The following is a 17,678-nucleotide window of genomic DNA, read 5'->3' on the forward strand; positions in this document are numbered from 1 at the left end:
GACCAATCCTATTTCTAGAATATGAAGGTGCAGCCACATTACAGCGCCCAAGGCAGCTTATGTGGGTCAAGGGTCTGGGGTGATTCTTTTCAAGACAGTTGTACAAGCGAAAAGTGGGTCAGAGTTCAGTCTTATCTGAAAGGAAAAAAAAAAAAAAGAAGTGCAGTGGGTTTTTATTGTTTGTTGGTGCGACTTGCCTTAACTTCTAGATTAACACAGCGTGCCGTCTTCCCTCCAACCAACTCAGCTTTCCTGCAACGTCTTCATTTTCTAGAAACAAGAACAACCACAGCCTTAATGAAACTTAATGATGATAGTCATAACACAACAATAATCCAGTGGTCTGGAAAACTAATCAATGCGTCTTCTCTCCTTCCCCTAATGACCTGTGAAAACAAAGCAATAAAAAGGCGGTGTGTGTTTATTTTGGCCAAAGCAACAGGCTGATAAGACAGGCTGGTTGAATAATGCTGAGCAAAGCTGAGGCGATCGCAAAGATTAGAAGATAATGTCACCACATGATGGGACGGTAAGAGCACAAGCGTTTCAGAAACTATTGTTTAAATCTGAATGGTTTTTTTGATGTACCGGCCCATTATCTCAACCATAGTAATTTCCTGTTCACTGTCCACAGACAGACAGTGATTTTTTTTTTTTCTCTGACTGTGACTCAGTCAGTGATATCAGTTCATAAACATGCATTTACCCTGGTTTATTGTATAAAGTGGCTATTGGAGTAACTTTCTTTTTGTCATGATCTTAGTGTTTAGGTCTCCAATAGATTCCTCCAAGACTTTTACTGCAATTTACGATGGTGTGTTTTATGCAGCCTGGGGGACAAAATCACACAATTTGAGTGGTGTGAAAATGTACTTTATTTCCCCTTATCAATTTGATGATGAAATACAAAATGAGGGTGTTTCTTTTAAAGAGTATGAGATACATTTTTTTCTAATTGCATTCAATTAGTAAAAGGCAGATGGGGATCAAGACAAAATATTTTTTTTAGGATTTGGAGGTATTTTTGAAAAACATAATCTTTATGTTTGTGGAAACATAAAGATTATGTTATCACATGTGCTAAAGCACGTATGACCACATGCAGTTCTTTCTTGTTTGATCAGCAGCAGCATTAGCTTTGGTTGTCACAACGTGCCAGAATATCGTCCACATCTTGCGTCTCATAAATAAACCACGCGATTCATATGAATTAACAGCATAAATCATATGTACACATGTTTCACAAATGCACAGAGGAAAAGACCACCTCCACACCATTCTCCTGGGTCCAAAACAAATACATGCCATGCATACTGTATGAGGATGATATCACTTCTGAAATTCCTCAAATTAAAATGATTTTTAACAAGCCATGTAATAAATGTATTTCATATTCCCTGGTCAGATCATATGAATACCTTAATGCACAACACACTTCATATGACAACATGGGAGATCACTGTCAGGTGGATTTCATGGAATGATGGGGTGATGTGTCTTTTTTCCTGCTTGCTGGAGAGCCTGGTGTCCTGATTAAAAATTTCAGCTCCACTGCCTTTCTAATTAATTAGCGAGGCCACTCAGAGGAGCGCTGTGGACCAATTAGTCTCTTGCAAGCCGATGATGCCTATCGCTGCAGCATCACTGTACAGCTGTCGCTCCCTGCTCCGAGGACGACTGGGGATGCACCCTCAGGTGCCCGCTCAGGTTCAAACAGCAGCTTGCATGCATGCATAGTACACCGGGTCCATGCGTACGCACAGCATCATAGTGGTAGTTGAAGATTGCAAAATGTGTCCGTGCAGATGTGTGCAAAATTTAAACGAAGGGTCATCTATCATGACTTAAAATGAAATACAAACAATCTCATTGCACAAAAATTGAAATGAGAAACAAATGTCTGAAATCTGAAATCTACAGAAACAGCTCCTTACAAACAGTAAATGACTGAGGCTGATGGCTTGGCTGCAGGATTGTTCACAGACAACTGATTAATTAATTAGGCAATCAGCAGAAAATTCATCCTTGTCCGTATTTGTTTAACTGAATAATCACTTACAAACATTTACCAGTGTTTGCTTCTGAAATGTAAATGAAAGGAGATCATTAAATAAATGGAGTTTCCTTGTGATCGCGGAAGCCAAATTTTAGTCCAAAAGACAGTTTTTCCAATATGTTACAGATGGAGAAAATTTAACTGTAATGTCACTGTAAAGAACAAGCAAATTGAACAGTGTTTGCTCTTTTTTTTTTTTTTTTTTTAATCTACTGCAATCCTTACAAGGAAAAAGAAAAAAGTCAGCAAATTTCTGATCTGCATAGTGTTAACAATGCAGGGATTTTGCTGTCCTTCCTGGCGGTTCTGAGCAGACACTGCGAGCTGCGTGAGTCAGGACAAAAGCCACTTGAAGAAGCTTCCATCCTGGACTCTGCTTGACAAACAAAGGCAAGTGAGATGGAAGCGTTTCCATATTCTGAAGTCGAGATGGTGAATTCATCCTGCGTGCTGACCACGGGGGCTGGGCGGGGAGGGTGTCTGCAGTTCTTCGGAGGGGTGGCAGAGTTTGCTGACTTTGTGAGATCGGACTCGTTATAAGACTGAGGAAGCTCATTTCCACTTCAAGGGGTCGTCTGAAACATGGCATCAGCAGGCCTCCCTGTTAGCTCTTGCTCGCCGCACTTCTTGCACGTGTGCGTGCGTGTGTGTGTGTGTGTGTGTGTGTGTGTGTGTGTGTGTGTGTGTGTGTGTGTGTGTGTGTGTGTGTGTGTGTGTGTGTGTGTGTGTGTGTGTGTGTGTGTGTGTGTGTGTGTGTGTGTGTTAATTTACGGACATGCATACGCATACACCCCATCAGATCATCCGACGTTCTCCGCGACTATTAATTTCTCCCCATCGCCTTTTTTTTTTTCCGCCTCCAAAAGTCTAATGTTTATTCGTACTTGAGGAAAATACGCTGATAACGTTTTTCTTCGAGACTGAAAAACAGCCAAAAGCTAAGAGGAAAAAAAAAAGTTCAACTTCAAAGATCCCCTTGGTAGTGGGAACACATTAATGAACATATCACACATTTCACAAACACAGTCAACGTCCTGCAAATAAGTTGCATTTTCTTGTCTTCTGCAAGTTTTATTACAAAGAGGATTGCACACTAGCATGTTTGTGAAAAAAAAATAATAATAATTTTAATGTCTGCGAGTGTGTTTATACAGTGCGCACACGCATTCACACATCACACACACTCGCTTCAGTCACTTTGCAAGCACAAACAGTCAAATACCGTGGTGGCTGATTAGTATGAGAAGAGGGGATGAATATCGGAGAAGGACTCTCAAGAGCCACCCGTGAAACATGGGGAGGATGTCAAAGCATTTTGTTCCCATCTCGTTCATTAGCCCTCACTCAGGCTGCTGGACGCAACCAAGTGTTTTCCGTGTTCATTCACAATCACACGAAGGCAAAAAAAACAAAACAACAAAAGACACACTGAAAACAACACTGTTGGAAACTGTTGTAGTTATTATATCGGCGTGTTTGACATTTTGTCGACATAAGTAATTAATTTAGCCTTTCTATTGGGAAAGTCCAAAGAGCCCAATTAACATGGCTAATATTGCTGCATCGTGTAAAAACATCCATTTTTTTTTTAAAATACAGAGGGAATATTCAAATGACTTGCCTTCATTATTCAAATGTATAAGCAAAGTCATCACTGGGGAAAGAGACAAGATGGGATTCAGACTAGTAGGAACAAGAAAATGATAATCAATCTTTCATTCCTGCAAAGCAATCAAATAAAAACATACGCGTTTATCCAGTATCTTGTTTTTCTTCTTTATCTGATCTAAAATGTAAGGGTTGATGACTTTTTTTTCTGTCAGTTCCCAATTTATCTTTCAAATATTTTAACTGCATAGATGATTAATTATTCATTTAGCAGATAATAAAAATCAATTTTTTTTAAATTATTGGCTGGGTGTCCAAATAAGCATAGAATGGGGTTTCATGTTTTAATTGAATTACAGTAAAACTGTAAGTCAAAACTATGGAGCAGACAGGAACACATGCCAAGACTCTCGTTTAGTTGCCAGATCCTACGACGTTGTAGGCTGCAGAAAAATAATTAGGCAAACGATATTCTTAATTTAGAGACTGAAGATCTGAAGGTCAAAAGTGGGACCGAGGGACATTTTACAGTTTATTTGAATTCATTTCAATATAGATTGCAATTGCGGGTGCTGTGTTTTCTATTTTCACACTTGTTCACGTATTTGTTTTCGAGGGAGCTTGGGAGGGCCCCACTCCTGCAAGGCCCCGGCTCTTGGCTCCACTCTCCCACTCGTATTGCTATAACAAAGTCAATATTACAAAGAGGTAACACATGTTGAGGTATGCTCCAGCCCTGCCCTGGTGCTGTGATCCTGGATCACTCGCAGAGACACACGCACACACACGGAGTGTAAAAGAATGCGTGCCTTCAATGGTCAACTGCCTACCTCCACGAAGAAAAATGTATCCCTTTTTAAACTCTTTCTCTCTCTCTACAAATTTGTTCTCTGGTTGAAGAGGGTATTTTGTCTTCTCTCACATGTGAAATTGTTCATGTATGTGAGCGAGGGGGCGTGAGTCTCTGGTGGAACAGTATCATTGTACAGGTGTAAAGTGCTTGTTTGTGTTTGTGCATTCACATACAATTTCAGTGTGTGTGTGTGTGAGAGAGAGAGAGAGAGACAGAGAGAGAGACAGAGAGAGAGAGTTTGTTTTGTTTTTCCCTTACTTCAGCACATCTGAGAGAGCTTTTCTGGAACTCCTGAGCCCTGTCCAAACAAAGATGGCCGAATGTGAGGGATGGAGAGGAGGGTGGATAAGGGTATGCATGTGTGTGTGTGTGTGTGTCTGGGTGTCTGTGTGTTTGTGATTTTTCTAGTAAGCTGGGACCAGAAGGGCCTCGCGAAAAAACCAAGAGGAGGGAGAGAAAACTGAGCCCCTGAGAAAGGCAGCTGGAAACACGGAGACTTGCGGTCTATCTGCCCCTCCACACGTCTCCTCCTCCTCCTCCTTCCTCACCCCCCACACCTCTCCCTGGTCCAGCTGCACTCAGATGTGTTTGCGCCCCCCACCCCACCCCACCCCCCCATCACCCATGCACTCCCTAGCTCATTGCCACTGCCAAGTGGAGAGGGAGAAAGAGCGAGACTGAGGGAGAGTGTCGCAGCTGGTAATACTTACTGGCCATTTCACCGCGGTAAAGGCATGAGATTCATTAGGCCAGGACCCGCGTGTTTTGTACAGAGTACTGGCTGTGTTATTGTTAGGATGTGGTAAAATTATAAATATGGAGGAATGGGTGGATCGGGGTGCAGGAATCTGCGTAGAAAGGTCTGAGAAGGGCGAGTTGATGGCGCTGGTGGCGCGGAGGGGGTGGGAGAAGAGGGGGAACATGCCACTCATTAACTCCTCTGCCACAGTCTTGTTTCTCATGATTGGGTGGCAATAAAAAAGTCTGTCACAATTTGTCAAAGTTAATGACTCAGTGGCACAGCAGCACTCAAGGGCTGGAATACACGCTAACATATGTCGAATTAGTCGATAGCTTTATAATTGCAGGAATAAGGATTCCGGCTTTAGCCAAATGAAGCGGACTTAGAGGGTCCTGAGAGGGAATTTGCAATTTGGTCAGGTCGATCGTTGAATGGCAATCACCGGGGCTTGGCACCGCACTCTCACGGTTCAATTATGATTTTCTTCCTTTTGCCCCCCCCTTTTTTTTTTCCTTCCCTGCTTCCACCTGTTTGAATGGCTCGGTGTGGTCTATGTGACCTATGACGCAGGGAACAGTGTCTAGCCTCCACTTCAGCCCCCCTATCTGTGAACTTTGTAAGACTGATAAAAGCGCACAGACAAGATGGACTTTCCTTTGGTCTGCCGTCTCCCTCCCATACTCCAAGTCCCACCGAGCACACACACACTCAGTCTTGTACAGACACTCCTCACTTCCCTCCCTGGCTTGTGTGGCTTTGGGAGTGACACACTTGTCATTGCAGTAATATAGCTATTGGTTAAATCCTCCCTTCCTCCCCCCTTCCCGCTGTATCTCTGTCCCGTGTCCCATTTCTCTGTCACTTGAGACTGCTAATACTAATGGAAGGGTCCGTTTTTTCTTGGAGTGTTTTAATGAAAGCGGGAATTACAAAACCGAATCAGGAGTAGTCTTCCCGCTATGCTGGCTGAGGTAAAACCAAGTGACTTTTATCTTTTTCTCCCCCTCCTTTTCTGCCACTTTTGTGGCAAATAAATATGCAGCAAATTTGTGGCGGTATGTCACTAGAATAATATAAGTTTTAGTATAGCCTTTACTCAGCTGTAGTTCTACAGCAGCCGAGTGTGCAGGACCAGGTGTTTACAAGGAACCCACCGTTGCTGACACACTGTTTGAACAAAACTCAGAGAAAAGAAACAAATATTATTGCCCAGTCGTGTGTCTTGACAGCGAGCCAATCGGTTCATGGTAGCGTTCAGTTTGCCCGAGCAAAGAAAAATCATACACATAATCTCCCGATTACTTATACGCAATTAGCGCGTGCTTTTTTACATTATAAAATGGTCAAAGAAAATAAAGGGTTATTGGCACGATTAAATCTAGGAGCTCTTCCAAGATTTCTCTGGCTGGGAGCTCGGTTGAGAAGGGGATTTCACTGCATGTGCTCATGTGTTTGTGTGCGCGGGTGAGAGTACACATGTTTGCATGAGAGACAAAGTGGGGGAGTGTGTGGGCGCTTGTGTGCGAGTGTGTTGAAAAGTTTGAGGAGTCTCACTTGTTAGACTAGTGTGATGACTGAATGTCAATTTTTTTTTTTTTGGGGGGGGGGGGCTCTGCTCTAAAATGCTGTGGCATCCTGTCGTTATGCTGCTGTCTAGCCTGCTGTGTGTGTGTGTGTGTGTGTGTGTGTGTGTGTGTGTGTGTGTGTGTGTGTGTGTGTGTGTGTGTGTGTGTGTGTGTGTGTGTGTGTGTGTGTGTGTGTCCACTCGCCCACACCAATCAACGATCACCATGGAGAAGTCCCCTCGCAGAGAGGGGTCAGCAATATGTCTGGGTTCTGACTAATACTTTCTGTTTGTGTTCGGGTGTCGACGGGGGGATGAAAAGAGCAGCCTATGCCGGTCACTGCCTCTCCCCTTCATATTTTCACCAGCCAGACCTCTTCCACCATTCCTCATGTTTTATTTCCCTCCTTTTAATCCTGCTCTTCATTCCACCACCCCCCCCTTTTTTTTTTTTACCCTCGCTTTAAAAAAAAAAAAAGTAAAAAACTTGTGTCTGGTCACACTGTGTGGTCACGTCACTCTCACAAGTCTTCAGACAGCCGTGTGGGCTGTCCCCAGGATATTTGGATTTGGGGAGGGCAATCAGCAAGGGCAGGTGTTAGATCTGACTGGAAGTTGTGCTTATCTCCCGCAGGTTGCTCACTCTGATAGGGTGAAGGTCAGAGCAGATCTAGTATACACTATATTGATGACAAAGGCCTCTTTATTTTCTTTCCTGCTCACACAAAGGCCAGTAAAAGGGGAGTGGGGTCCTGAACAATACAGATCCTAATAGGTTGTGATGTCGTTTTTAGCTTTTAGTTTTATAGTACTCCTATTTTATTATTGGTACAAGTTATGATTTTCACCAACTTCTTTGTTCGGTACAATAGGTACAATTTAACATGAAGCAAGCATTTGGCATAGATTTTGATTTTAAAAACAATTGATGTTGATATTTTGTTTGAAAGTGAAGCCAACTGAATTGAACTCACTTTTTTATGAATTTGGTTTTTATTTATAAGCTGCTAATTTTACTTTTATCTAAATCACTGGTATCAATACAGAATTACTAAGTCTCATGATATGTGTATTTAAACTAAAAACAATGTCCTTTTTGGGAATAAAACGCATCTTTTGCAAAGCATTATTTCATCTGACCCCCCCTTATTAGCTTTCCACTCGCTACTCAATATTTGCTGCAACAGCTCTTGCCCACCAGCTTGTCTGACCTGCTACAACACCCCCCACCCCCCACCCCACCTCGACTCCCTTGCCATCACACAGCTCTACCCTTTTGCCAGCATTCCTATTCGTTTCCTCTCCCTCTCTCATTCACCCTCTATTGCTCCCTGCCTCCCCTTGCACCCCTCTTTGAACCTGGCCTTGTGTCTGTGGACCCAGAGGTCTGTCACTGGGCAGCTGGTTTGATCTCTGGCTGGGGAAATGCTTTGAGGAGAGCTGAGAGGGGCCAGGGGCCTGGACTGGGGGGCCTCTGCATGGACTTCTGTCTGCACACACAAAAAAGGCAGAAACTGCTGCTCCCTTGATGCTTTGGTATTTGAACTGACAGTATAGGCCAGTGTTAACGGTGTGGTACATCTTTCCATCCATACGGGGAGCTCTGACTGAGAGCATGGCATATGATAGTAAGATCACAGGATTGTGTTTCTGGCCCAGTATTGATACACTATGCTCCCTCTTCCTCTCTGTTTCACAATATCAAAGCCAGCTGGGTTCTTTATCTGTCCACTTCATAAACAAGCATGACTGACCACAAGTGCATGCACTGCTATTTGTCATGCGAGCGAGTCAAACTGCTTTTCTGCGTTGATCTGATTTGAAAAGTATAGGGTGGTGCTCATCATGAGGGGATTTATTTTTCTGTTACTTTGTCAATTCAGACGGCGAAAGTAGGAACTTTGGAAAAACTAAATGTTTCCGACTTCAGTGCATGCTTGGTAATGGAGAAATCACATGGATGTTACATATGTGAAGGAATGTAGAATCATCTGGAACAGCACTGGATGGCAGATGTCGTCACTCACAACTTGTCTAGGCTGTTTTAGTTATAAACTTTTAAATTCCTGCCTAATGATTCTTCTCAATGACAGCATGGTTGTAATTTCAACACGAGCATGCAGCAGTACCACGTTTAAAAAAAAAAAAAAAAAATGCACAAAACAATGAGGACAGGATTTGATTTGACAGATGATGCAAGCAACTGGAAACCGTAAACACCGTGATCCATGCCAATTTGTCACTTTATCTCACAACCTTAATACATCTTAATACTTTCAAACTCTGTTATTTCCTCCACTACATCTATCACGTCGATCCCATTGGATGTTTGAAAGCCTAACCACATTGTGATCCTTTCAAATTTTGGGGCTTGCAGCAGCTCTAAAGCTGCTACAGCAAGACGAATCCTGCCGCAGTAAGAACAGGTGAAAGCAAAGTGCAGCAGGCCTCAGAGGCACTGCCAAACATCTGAAAGTTCTGGTTCACATTTTCACACAAACACACACAGTATGTTCATGGAACAATGAGGTTCAGATGTGAGTCATTGTTCACCGGTCTTTGTTGAATGTTTATCTTCATTACATCCAAATGTAATTTTAAAATATTGAACTATGGATTAAGTACTTTTACACATTATAACAGCTTATCTATTTCGTCTGCATATGTGATTCGAGATATGCCGACTTGTTTGACATTAGATCTTTAACGATGGAAGTCACAGATAGAATAAACGGGAGTGCGTGCAAATAACAGACATGGCCACTTCCATATGTTTGACTTGAGGGAAAGACGTTAAAGAAAGTAAAATAAATAAATAAATAGAGAGGGAAGAGAAGAGTGGGGTACAGCGTCTCAACATGAATACATGAAAACACATGCTTCTCCTCTACTTCTGTAATCCACCAGGGACTCACGCCCCATTTGGTTCCCATTAGCATAGCTCTGGTCGCTCTGCCCCGTGTCAAAGCCCAGACGCACAGCTGCACAAAGGACAGGGACCTCTGCCTCTCTGACTGCGAGCCGCCGGAGCTCCAAACCAAAACTGACGTGGAGGATGGGCCTTCTACCGTGGGGATTTCAGAAGGAAAACAGTCTCTGCTCTGTGGATTATAGTTCTCCCCAGTACAGTGTTTGAAACCAAAGTTGGTGCACAAGTGAATAATTGTTGTTTATTTTGTACCACTTTGTTGGGCTAGTGCAGCCTGTTTCAAGTCAGATCCAATGTATAAAATCAAACAAGCAAAGATTAGCCTTGGCATGAGGCATTTGCTCTCCTGTATTTTGCGGCGTGCTGTGTTTGACTACAAAGACTTTCTTTATTCTGTGTGTTTTATTTGTCACCTGTTTCCAATATGGACATTGTGAAGTCCTGATCTATTTGACGGAGTCCTGGCCTTTTTTATGACACGCAAAGCCGCCGTGTCTTTTTTTCCTACACACGTTGGCCGCACATTTCTGGCAGGAAATTGACAGCATTTCAGCAGCTAACTCATGGATGAGATAATATCTTGTGGGTGGAAGAGAGGACAAGATGCTCCCAGTGTTTTACAGTGACCCTAAGCAGAGACAAATTTAAATCCGAAGCTGCTGCTGCTGCAAAGACTCACACACATGCACACAGATGCAGACGTACGCACAGGGTTTTCATTTAAATCTCGGCTTTGCTTAATTCACCAAACAAGAGATGTGGTCTGTGGCTGTGTGTTCAACATGGTAAAGGTTTCAATTAAAGTAGAAGGAACAATCCCCACCAAGCATCCAGCAGCTGTCTGGGCTGGCTCCATTGTACGCCGTCGAGTGAGGATACAGAGAGGCTGAAACGGATGAGGCAAGTGGTGTTGTTGGTGGCATATAGTTACAATGTCAACATTTAAAAAAATGACAGGGTAGTAATACAGTAGTACAGGATATTAGTTTAGTATCCCCATTGGTTCTATAGTTTCACAGGTCCTGTAAAGGCCAAAGCAATGTCCCTGTTGACCTCTACGTACTCGAGCTGCTTGGTTTGGAGCTGGACTGGCTTGCACGCATCTGATCTTCTGCTATGCCTTTTGCAGACTGTTTAAAATGATCTTGGACCGGAGTGCAAAAGTCCACAATGAAGCCATCTTGTTGTACAGCTCCTCTTTCCTGCAGTTCCTCGGTCCATCTGTACCACTAACAGTCTTTTAATTGAGAGTCCTCCCCAGTCTGATGCTGGCCATTGCTGACTGTCAGTGTTTATACAATTGGGCTGGGACAGGGACTGTGAGCCAAGGAAAACATCCATGAAACATCAAGCCTCCAGCTAAACAAAGCCCAGCAGTGAGACAGACACACTTGAACTAGATAAGGGCAGAAAATGATGCTTTCTGAACGATTCTGGGTTAAGTTGTTGACCATAGCAACAAACATGGCAGCTGTGAGAGAGGGTCAACTGTTGTCTGGGTCTAATTGCCACGGCATTGCGGGATTGTCTCCACTTCGCTGTCTTGCTGCTCAGTTTTCCCAGTGATTTGCCGAGTCTCGCACACGCTTGGCCGCGCACGCACACACACGCTCTTCTGTCCTTTTGCTCACCATCGTCCTCTTTAGTTGTGAGCCAAAGAGGAAACCCTGGCGAGACGTTAGCACAGTGACTAATGTTGTGTATCTGGCCGGGACTCAGATAACACAGTCTCCTCCCCCGGCCTGCTGTGACAAATATGTGCGAGTGTAGCAGTGGGATCAGGGCCCAAACTTGTCCCTGACCCAGCCCAGGCCAGACGCAATTTAAACCACAGCCAAATGCAACCCAGATCCATGCTGGCCACTAAGTTCTGAGTGTGTGGGAATCGTGAGGTGTCTTGATGATTTTGTCCTTCTGGTTTCCTCTGACACACCGCACAGACCGACAAACTCAGATCTGTGATGTGCCTGCGTTTGGTGACCATCTTTGCCGCTTCCATTTGCCTCTCTTCAGACTGATCTTTAATCTCTTGTATTGTCAACTTTGACAACACAAAGATTTCCTGTGTTACTCTCTTGGAAGTCGCTCCTCCTTGAATGTGAAACAATGCGCAAATTAACACCAAGAAATAACAGGCACAGTTCGTCCCCTCCCTATCCTTTTTCGCCTGTCAGTGCCTCCTCGGTTGTGGGGGCTTGCTGCTTTAATGCTTCTTAATGCTGTTGTCTGCTTAATGGGCCAGATATGAGAGGTGCTGCTAGCCAGCGTAATAAGTCAGTGATTAGAGGGCGCCTTGTCACAGCAGCAGCCCTGCAGACAGTGGCATGCTCTAATTGCCATATTAGACGCCCCTTAACTATCTTGTCAGCTGTCAGATCCCAGCTCGTAAACAGCAGAGGTGCATTTGATATTTCCATTTGTTTATTTCCATCTTCTGCTGTTAGCGCTGCCGCATAGAGAGGTAATTAGAAAAGGCCTGTGCAGTGTGACATCCCTGTGCTAGATTCGGCTCCTCTAAACAAGACTCTGCAAGAAGAGTTACAGATTTATTTCAAAAAGTTTTATGTGGCAAATAAATCGAGTCTGGAATGAACTGACAAATTGCACTAAATGTCAATGATGACGTGACAGATCAAGAAAGGAACAAAACGATTTTATAACAGCAAAGATAAGTTATTACTTCTGTCATATTTCTGCTTTTATTGCACTAAAAATGTGCTAATTGCAAATGTCTTATCAAACATTGAAGAAGTTACAATTGTAAAATATTACACAATTGTTTGAATGTGATCTTTTCATATTTTGGAGCGACAAGCATTATTTCTATTTATATTTTTTTTTACGTTTTAATGTTTCAGTTTTTTCTTTTGTATTCAAAAAAACGTTTGAATATTAGAATATTTCACAGCTGCATTTCTAAGGTTATTTTTAGAATCTAAGATCTTTTGAAACACTCGATTATTACATACATTCTGCACATTTGAAAGACATTTAATTACCGGTAGTTGAATTAAAAAAAAAAAAAAAAAACGCAATGGAGCTAAAGGATCTTATCTCATTGAATGTTGTTTAGAAACATGTTTAGGAACAGCCACATCTGCTTTATTGTGTGTCCTCGAGCACAAGCACTGAACTCATTTATTGCACGTTGCCCTGGATTAGAGCGTCAGCTCAGTGCATACCTTATGTGCGCTCCAGCTGACACATGGCATGTAATCCTCACACACTGCGAGGATTGCCGTGTCTGCACCTGAAGAGCTTAAAAATTGTGTAAAGTCAAATAATCTCTGTCTCCTGTCTCGTTTGGTGTCAAACTGTGAGGTGACATGGTTAGAAGTGGTGTAATTTTGTGTTTAATCTTGGATTAGCCCATGTTCACTTTGACACTTCCAGTAACTAATCTGGTTTACAACACTGAAGGGTGAGCAAGGGGGGATTCTGATAGATTCTATGGTCCCTCAGTAGATTATGACTGAGGTAAGTTTTATATCTTGAGTTGCAGGATATTGGTTTAATCCACCGACGAGGTGTGAGCTATTTTCTCCTTTTAAAAATCAGGATGTGTGTTTGGGTTCAGTTGGTGCACATGTGCTACTGAGCACAAGGATATTTGGTTGTGACTGTTCGTGTATTAACTACTGCTGTGTGTGTGTGTGTGTGTGTGTGTGTGTGTGTGTGTGTGTGTGTGTGTGTGTGTGTGTGTGTGTGTGTGTGTGTGTGTGTGTGTGTGTGTGTGTGTGTGTGTGTGTTTGTGTGTGTGTGTGTGTGTGTGTGTGTGTGTGATCTAAGATCTTTGTTGCTCATCTTGCTCTATCTGATTGTCTCAGATATTGTGAAATATTGGCTGCTGGTATGGACATGGACTCCAACCTACGACCCTTCATGTACACATCCGTCACCTTATTGTCGCAGTGCCGCCCGAGACGGTGTGAGATAGCGCATGTAGTAAAGACTATAAATTCATAAAGTGGCAGATAAGTAGTGCTTTGGAGAGAAAACAAGCGGCTACTTTGTCATCGTCTTCCTCTCCTTGTCTCTGATAAACATCCACATGCATCCCGACTTATAGTGCCTTCATGTTTTGATCTGAAAGTTTCCTCACAACTAGATCATTTGGATTTTCCTGTCAAAATAAATAAGGCAGCTCCTCGCAGCCCTCCTGCACACTATACCCCGTTTCCTGCTTTCGGCATTCTTGAAATAGTTTTTCTTGTAATTTTATTGATTGCAGTTTTGGGGGTTTTTTCTCTGTAGATGTTGAAGACTTATAATATCCTCTCAATCTTTTGTGACACCCATATGTGCAAAATGTATTACACATTCTTCTCTTTGTGTGCAGTTGCTGTTTATTACCATGTGCATGACAGATAACATTCTCAGATTTCATGTTCATGTTCGGAAAATACATATTTCATTAAATTGTAATGTGTGGGTCTTTGGAGTGAAACTGTTCCCCTTTTTTCCATATGAAAGGTTTGCATTAGTCATACTACAGCTGCAGATTCCCTCTAGGCTTTTCAGGTTGCAGAAGTGATAGTACCTTTACTCATCAATTCATCTTGATGATGTAGAAATTGTCTGATAAACAAGAGCGCTGCCACTGCTGATTAAGATTCATGTTTCAATTTTCTTTTTGTCTTTTGACTCCTCTATTCCCTCCTTTTGCACAGTCCTCCGTTTCTCCATGTCAGTGTGAAATTTACAGCTTGCAGCTGCTGCGCTCATTTGGATGATAAAGCTGTATTCATTTGGCCAGATTTCTGTGTAAACCAAACTTTCTCCATACACGACATACAGGACAGCTCTTTTTATAGTCCCAAGAACAAGAAAAGTCTTAAGTAATAAAATGAATCTTGTAAATTGTAACCAAACATTTGTAAGGGTTTTTTTTTTTGTTAATAGCTGCTTATGAAGGAAGATGCATTGTGTTGTACTAAGTTGCCCTCGTCGAGTCTGGACACTTAACCTCTTACTACTAAAAGCTTTCCGGGGTCAGACTAAGTGCAGCTCCAGTGTTGAGTAATGGAGCCACAGCCAAAACAAGTTGGATTTCAATGTTTTCAGGAAGGCTCGTCCTTTGTTAGTGCACATGCACTCAGCAATATTACAGTATAGGGGAATGCAGATTTACAGACAGATGTTGCGGAATGTAGTAGAAGCAACTTGATATTTGTGGCATTTGAATCAGCTGTTGATTAGTTTTGTCTCATACTGCATTCACACTCAAGCTGGCAAAAACCATGAATAGATCAATTAATGTTGCAATAGGTAAAAAAAAAAAAGTTTTGCAAACTGTTATGATAAAATGTTCTTGAATTTCAGTTGTTAATGTGAATTTCTTCCTTTCTGTCTTTCCACAGGCCATTCGCTGCACACTGGTGAACTGCACATGTGAGTGTTTCCAACCAGGGAAGATTCACCTACGAACATGTGACCAGTGCAAACATGGCTGGGTAGCTCACGGTAAGAAACTTAATAGTCCGGGGGGAGTCGCTGGTGTATGTAGATATAGTGTCTCTAGGTATGGCATAAATAAATATAAACACAGTTTCGGACCCTCATAAATCTGCCAGCTCCTGCAGTGGATTAAAAGGAGGTCCTGACCTACATTTCTGTCCTCTCTGTACCAAAAATTATCATAGATGCCAGTAGCATGAATCTTGTATCTTAGTGCTCCATAATATATATATATATATATATTTTTTTTTTTATTATTATTATTTTTTTTATTAATTTATTGCAGGAAAACAGACCACCCCTGTGGTTGTGAATGTACTACAAATTTTTCACTAATTCTGCACAGATGTAACTTTGCTGCTCTTTTTGCTTCTGTATTATTTTTGTTATTTTCAAAGGTGTGTTTTTGCACCCTAGATCAAAAACAAAAGGGGGGGGGCAACACTAGAAGCAAGCGAGGTAGAGAAGCAAGGGGCCACACCTTGTGAGTTTTTCATGCGGGTATAAGCAAAAGGGAGAGGAGGCAAAAAAAGTACAAAGAGAAGGAGGAGGGGAAAAAAAAGATAAAAGAAAACACCTGTTTGGCTTGCGTCCGCACAAGAGCGAGCCATGGGCCCTTCAGCGGAGTGCACAGGACCCCATTGACTATTTTTTAATCTCTCCCTCTGAACTGTCAGGCACCCATCTCTCCTCTCCCCCACTTTTCATTTCATGTCGGCATTGGCAGGGACTCTGACAAGTAGTTCTTCATTTTTTATTATGTTCGTGTCTGGCTGCACTGTGTTGTCAGGCAAAGGCCCCGTCAGCAGGAAAAAGCCGTCCCAGGATCAGAGAGAGACCCAACCAGGTGTCACCCAGACAGGCAGCGAAATGTGAGGGAGGGCGGGAGAGAGGGAGGGCGAGAAGGAGGGAGGGTGAGGTGAGGGAGAATACAGGGACTGAAACACAGAGGTAGAAGAGAGAAAGAGTTGACCAGGTGTCGCCCAGACCGCCAGAGGGGAGTCAGAGGTGACTGGGGTTGTAACAGTGGGAAGAATAACAAATCTGCCATTCCTCACAAATTCAACTTCATAAGCTGCAGACAGTAATTAAGTTGTTTTCTTTTCCCACTGATTTCTGACACCAAAGTGGCTCCCTCTACCGTTTAGCTATATATGCTTGTATATTTCCTGACAAAAAAAAGACAACAATCTTTTGCATTAAAATAAGGCAGTCTAAATGTGAAAGAGCAAGCGATTAGATAAAATAGAAAGAATGGTGGGTAATAACATTATTGCCAATGCTTTTATCTGATAGATGTGTTATCGTCACCTCGTGCTGACTGTGCAGCAGCCTGCGAGGGAAGATCCGAGATGAGAGAGGAACTCGGTAGTCATTAACCGTCTGCCCGTCTGTGTTTCTGTGCGTGTGCGCATTATTCTCTCCTCTCTCTCCCGTTGCCACCTGGCCACCCATGCAGCTCTGGACAAGCTCAGCACCCAGCACCTCTACCACCCGACCCAGGTGGAGATCGTCCAGTCCAACGTGGTGTTCGACATCAGCAGCCTCATGCTCTACGGCACCCAGGCCGTACCTGTGCGGCTCAAGATCCTCCTCGACCGCCTCTTCTCCGTGCTCAAGCAGGAGGAGGTGCTGCACATCCTGCACGGTCTGGGCTGGACCCTCCGAGACTATGTCCGAGGCTACATACTGCAGGTCAGTGTCAGGCATGTACGCCGCAGTGCCACACATGGAACGCATCAGATGCGTTGAGTTTAAACCTCAGACGCACCTGATAAGGGAGGCAGAGGTGCCACTTGCACACAAACATATCCTTCCTAATCCTTTTATATATATATATATATATATTTTTTTTTTTAGGGGTTTCAGGGATTCTTGAAAGTGAGGGTTACATCCACAATGATCACTGCCATCATTTTCTCACCAAGTGAATCCACAAATTTCTCTGACATGGCAGTTATTTTGAGAGGTATTGATCAAAAGCACAGCAGTGACAATTTAGGCCAATTCAGTCCCATTGCCCATCCATTTTCTTCACATTTTCTCTGCTGTTACTTCTACTCCAGCATGGCCCCTTTTCCTGCCCTGTCAACACTATGCCCCTGCTGGAAAAAGGAAAGGAATTAAAAAATTGGAGAAAAATGTCATGCCAGCAAACTATAAAAACCGCTGTAGCACATTTCCTCTCTATCCATCCATTTGTCTGTCCCTCCTCCCCTCCCTCCTCCCATGTAATTGCAGTCAGACACATTTCTCAATCAAAGGTACAGAGGTTTTGGTGTTGAAACCCAAACCAAAGTGTTCCTGGATGAATTAGTTAAGAGCAAGGGAACATGTGCATGTGGTTTGCTATATATGTACATATACATACTGTGTGTGTGCGCGCCTGCATTTATCTGTATGCATGTATGGTTTCATCTTCCAAGAGTTTAAGTGGAACAGCATGGTGAGGAGAGGCTGTTTGTAGGT

At 43.0% G+C, this 17,678-nt stretch overlaps 1 protein-coding gene across 1 annotated transcript in view; it reads left to right on the top strand.

Annotated features, from left to right (window-relative positions):
- Positions 1-6,210: 6,210 nt before the first annotated feature.
- bnc2 (basonuclin zinc finger protein 2) overlaps positions 6,211-17,678 on the top strand; it is a 54,368-nt gene continuing 42,900 nt past the window's right edge. Inside the window, exons 1-3 of the mRNA XM_080494287.1 lie at positions 6,211-6,230; positions 15,113-15,215; positions 16,669-16,904. Of these exons, the coding sequence (XP_080350413.1) occupies positions 6,219-6,230; positions 15,113-15,215; positions 16,669-16,904 (351 nt within the window). The 5' untranslated portion in view covers positions 6,211-6,218. The remainder of the gene's footprint in view (positions 6,231-15,112; positions 15,216-16,668; positions 16,905-17,678) is intronic.

The sequence above is a fragment of the Blennius ocellaris genome (genome assembly GCF_963422515.1).
Source record: "Blennius ocellaris genome assembly, chromosome: 3".
Lineage (NCBI taxonomy): Eukaryota > Metazoa > Chordata > Actinopteri > Blenniiformes > Blenniidae > Blennius > Blennius ocellaris.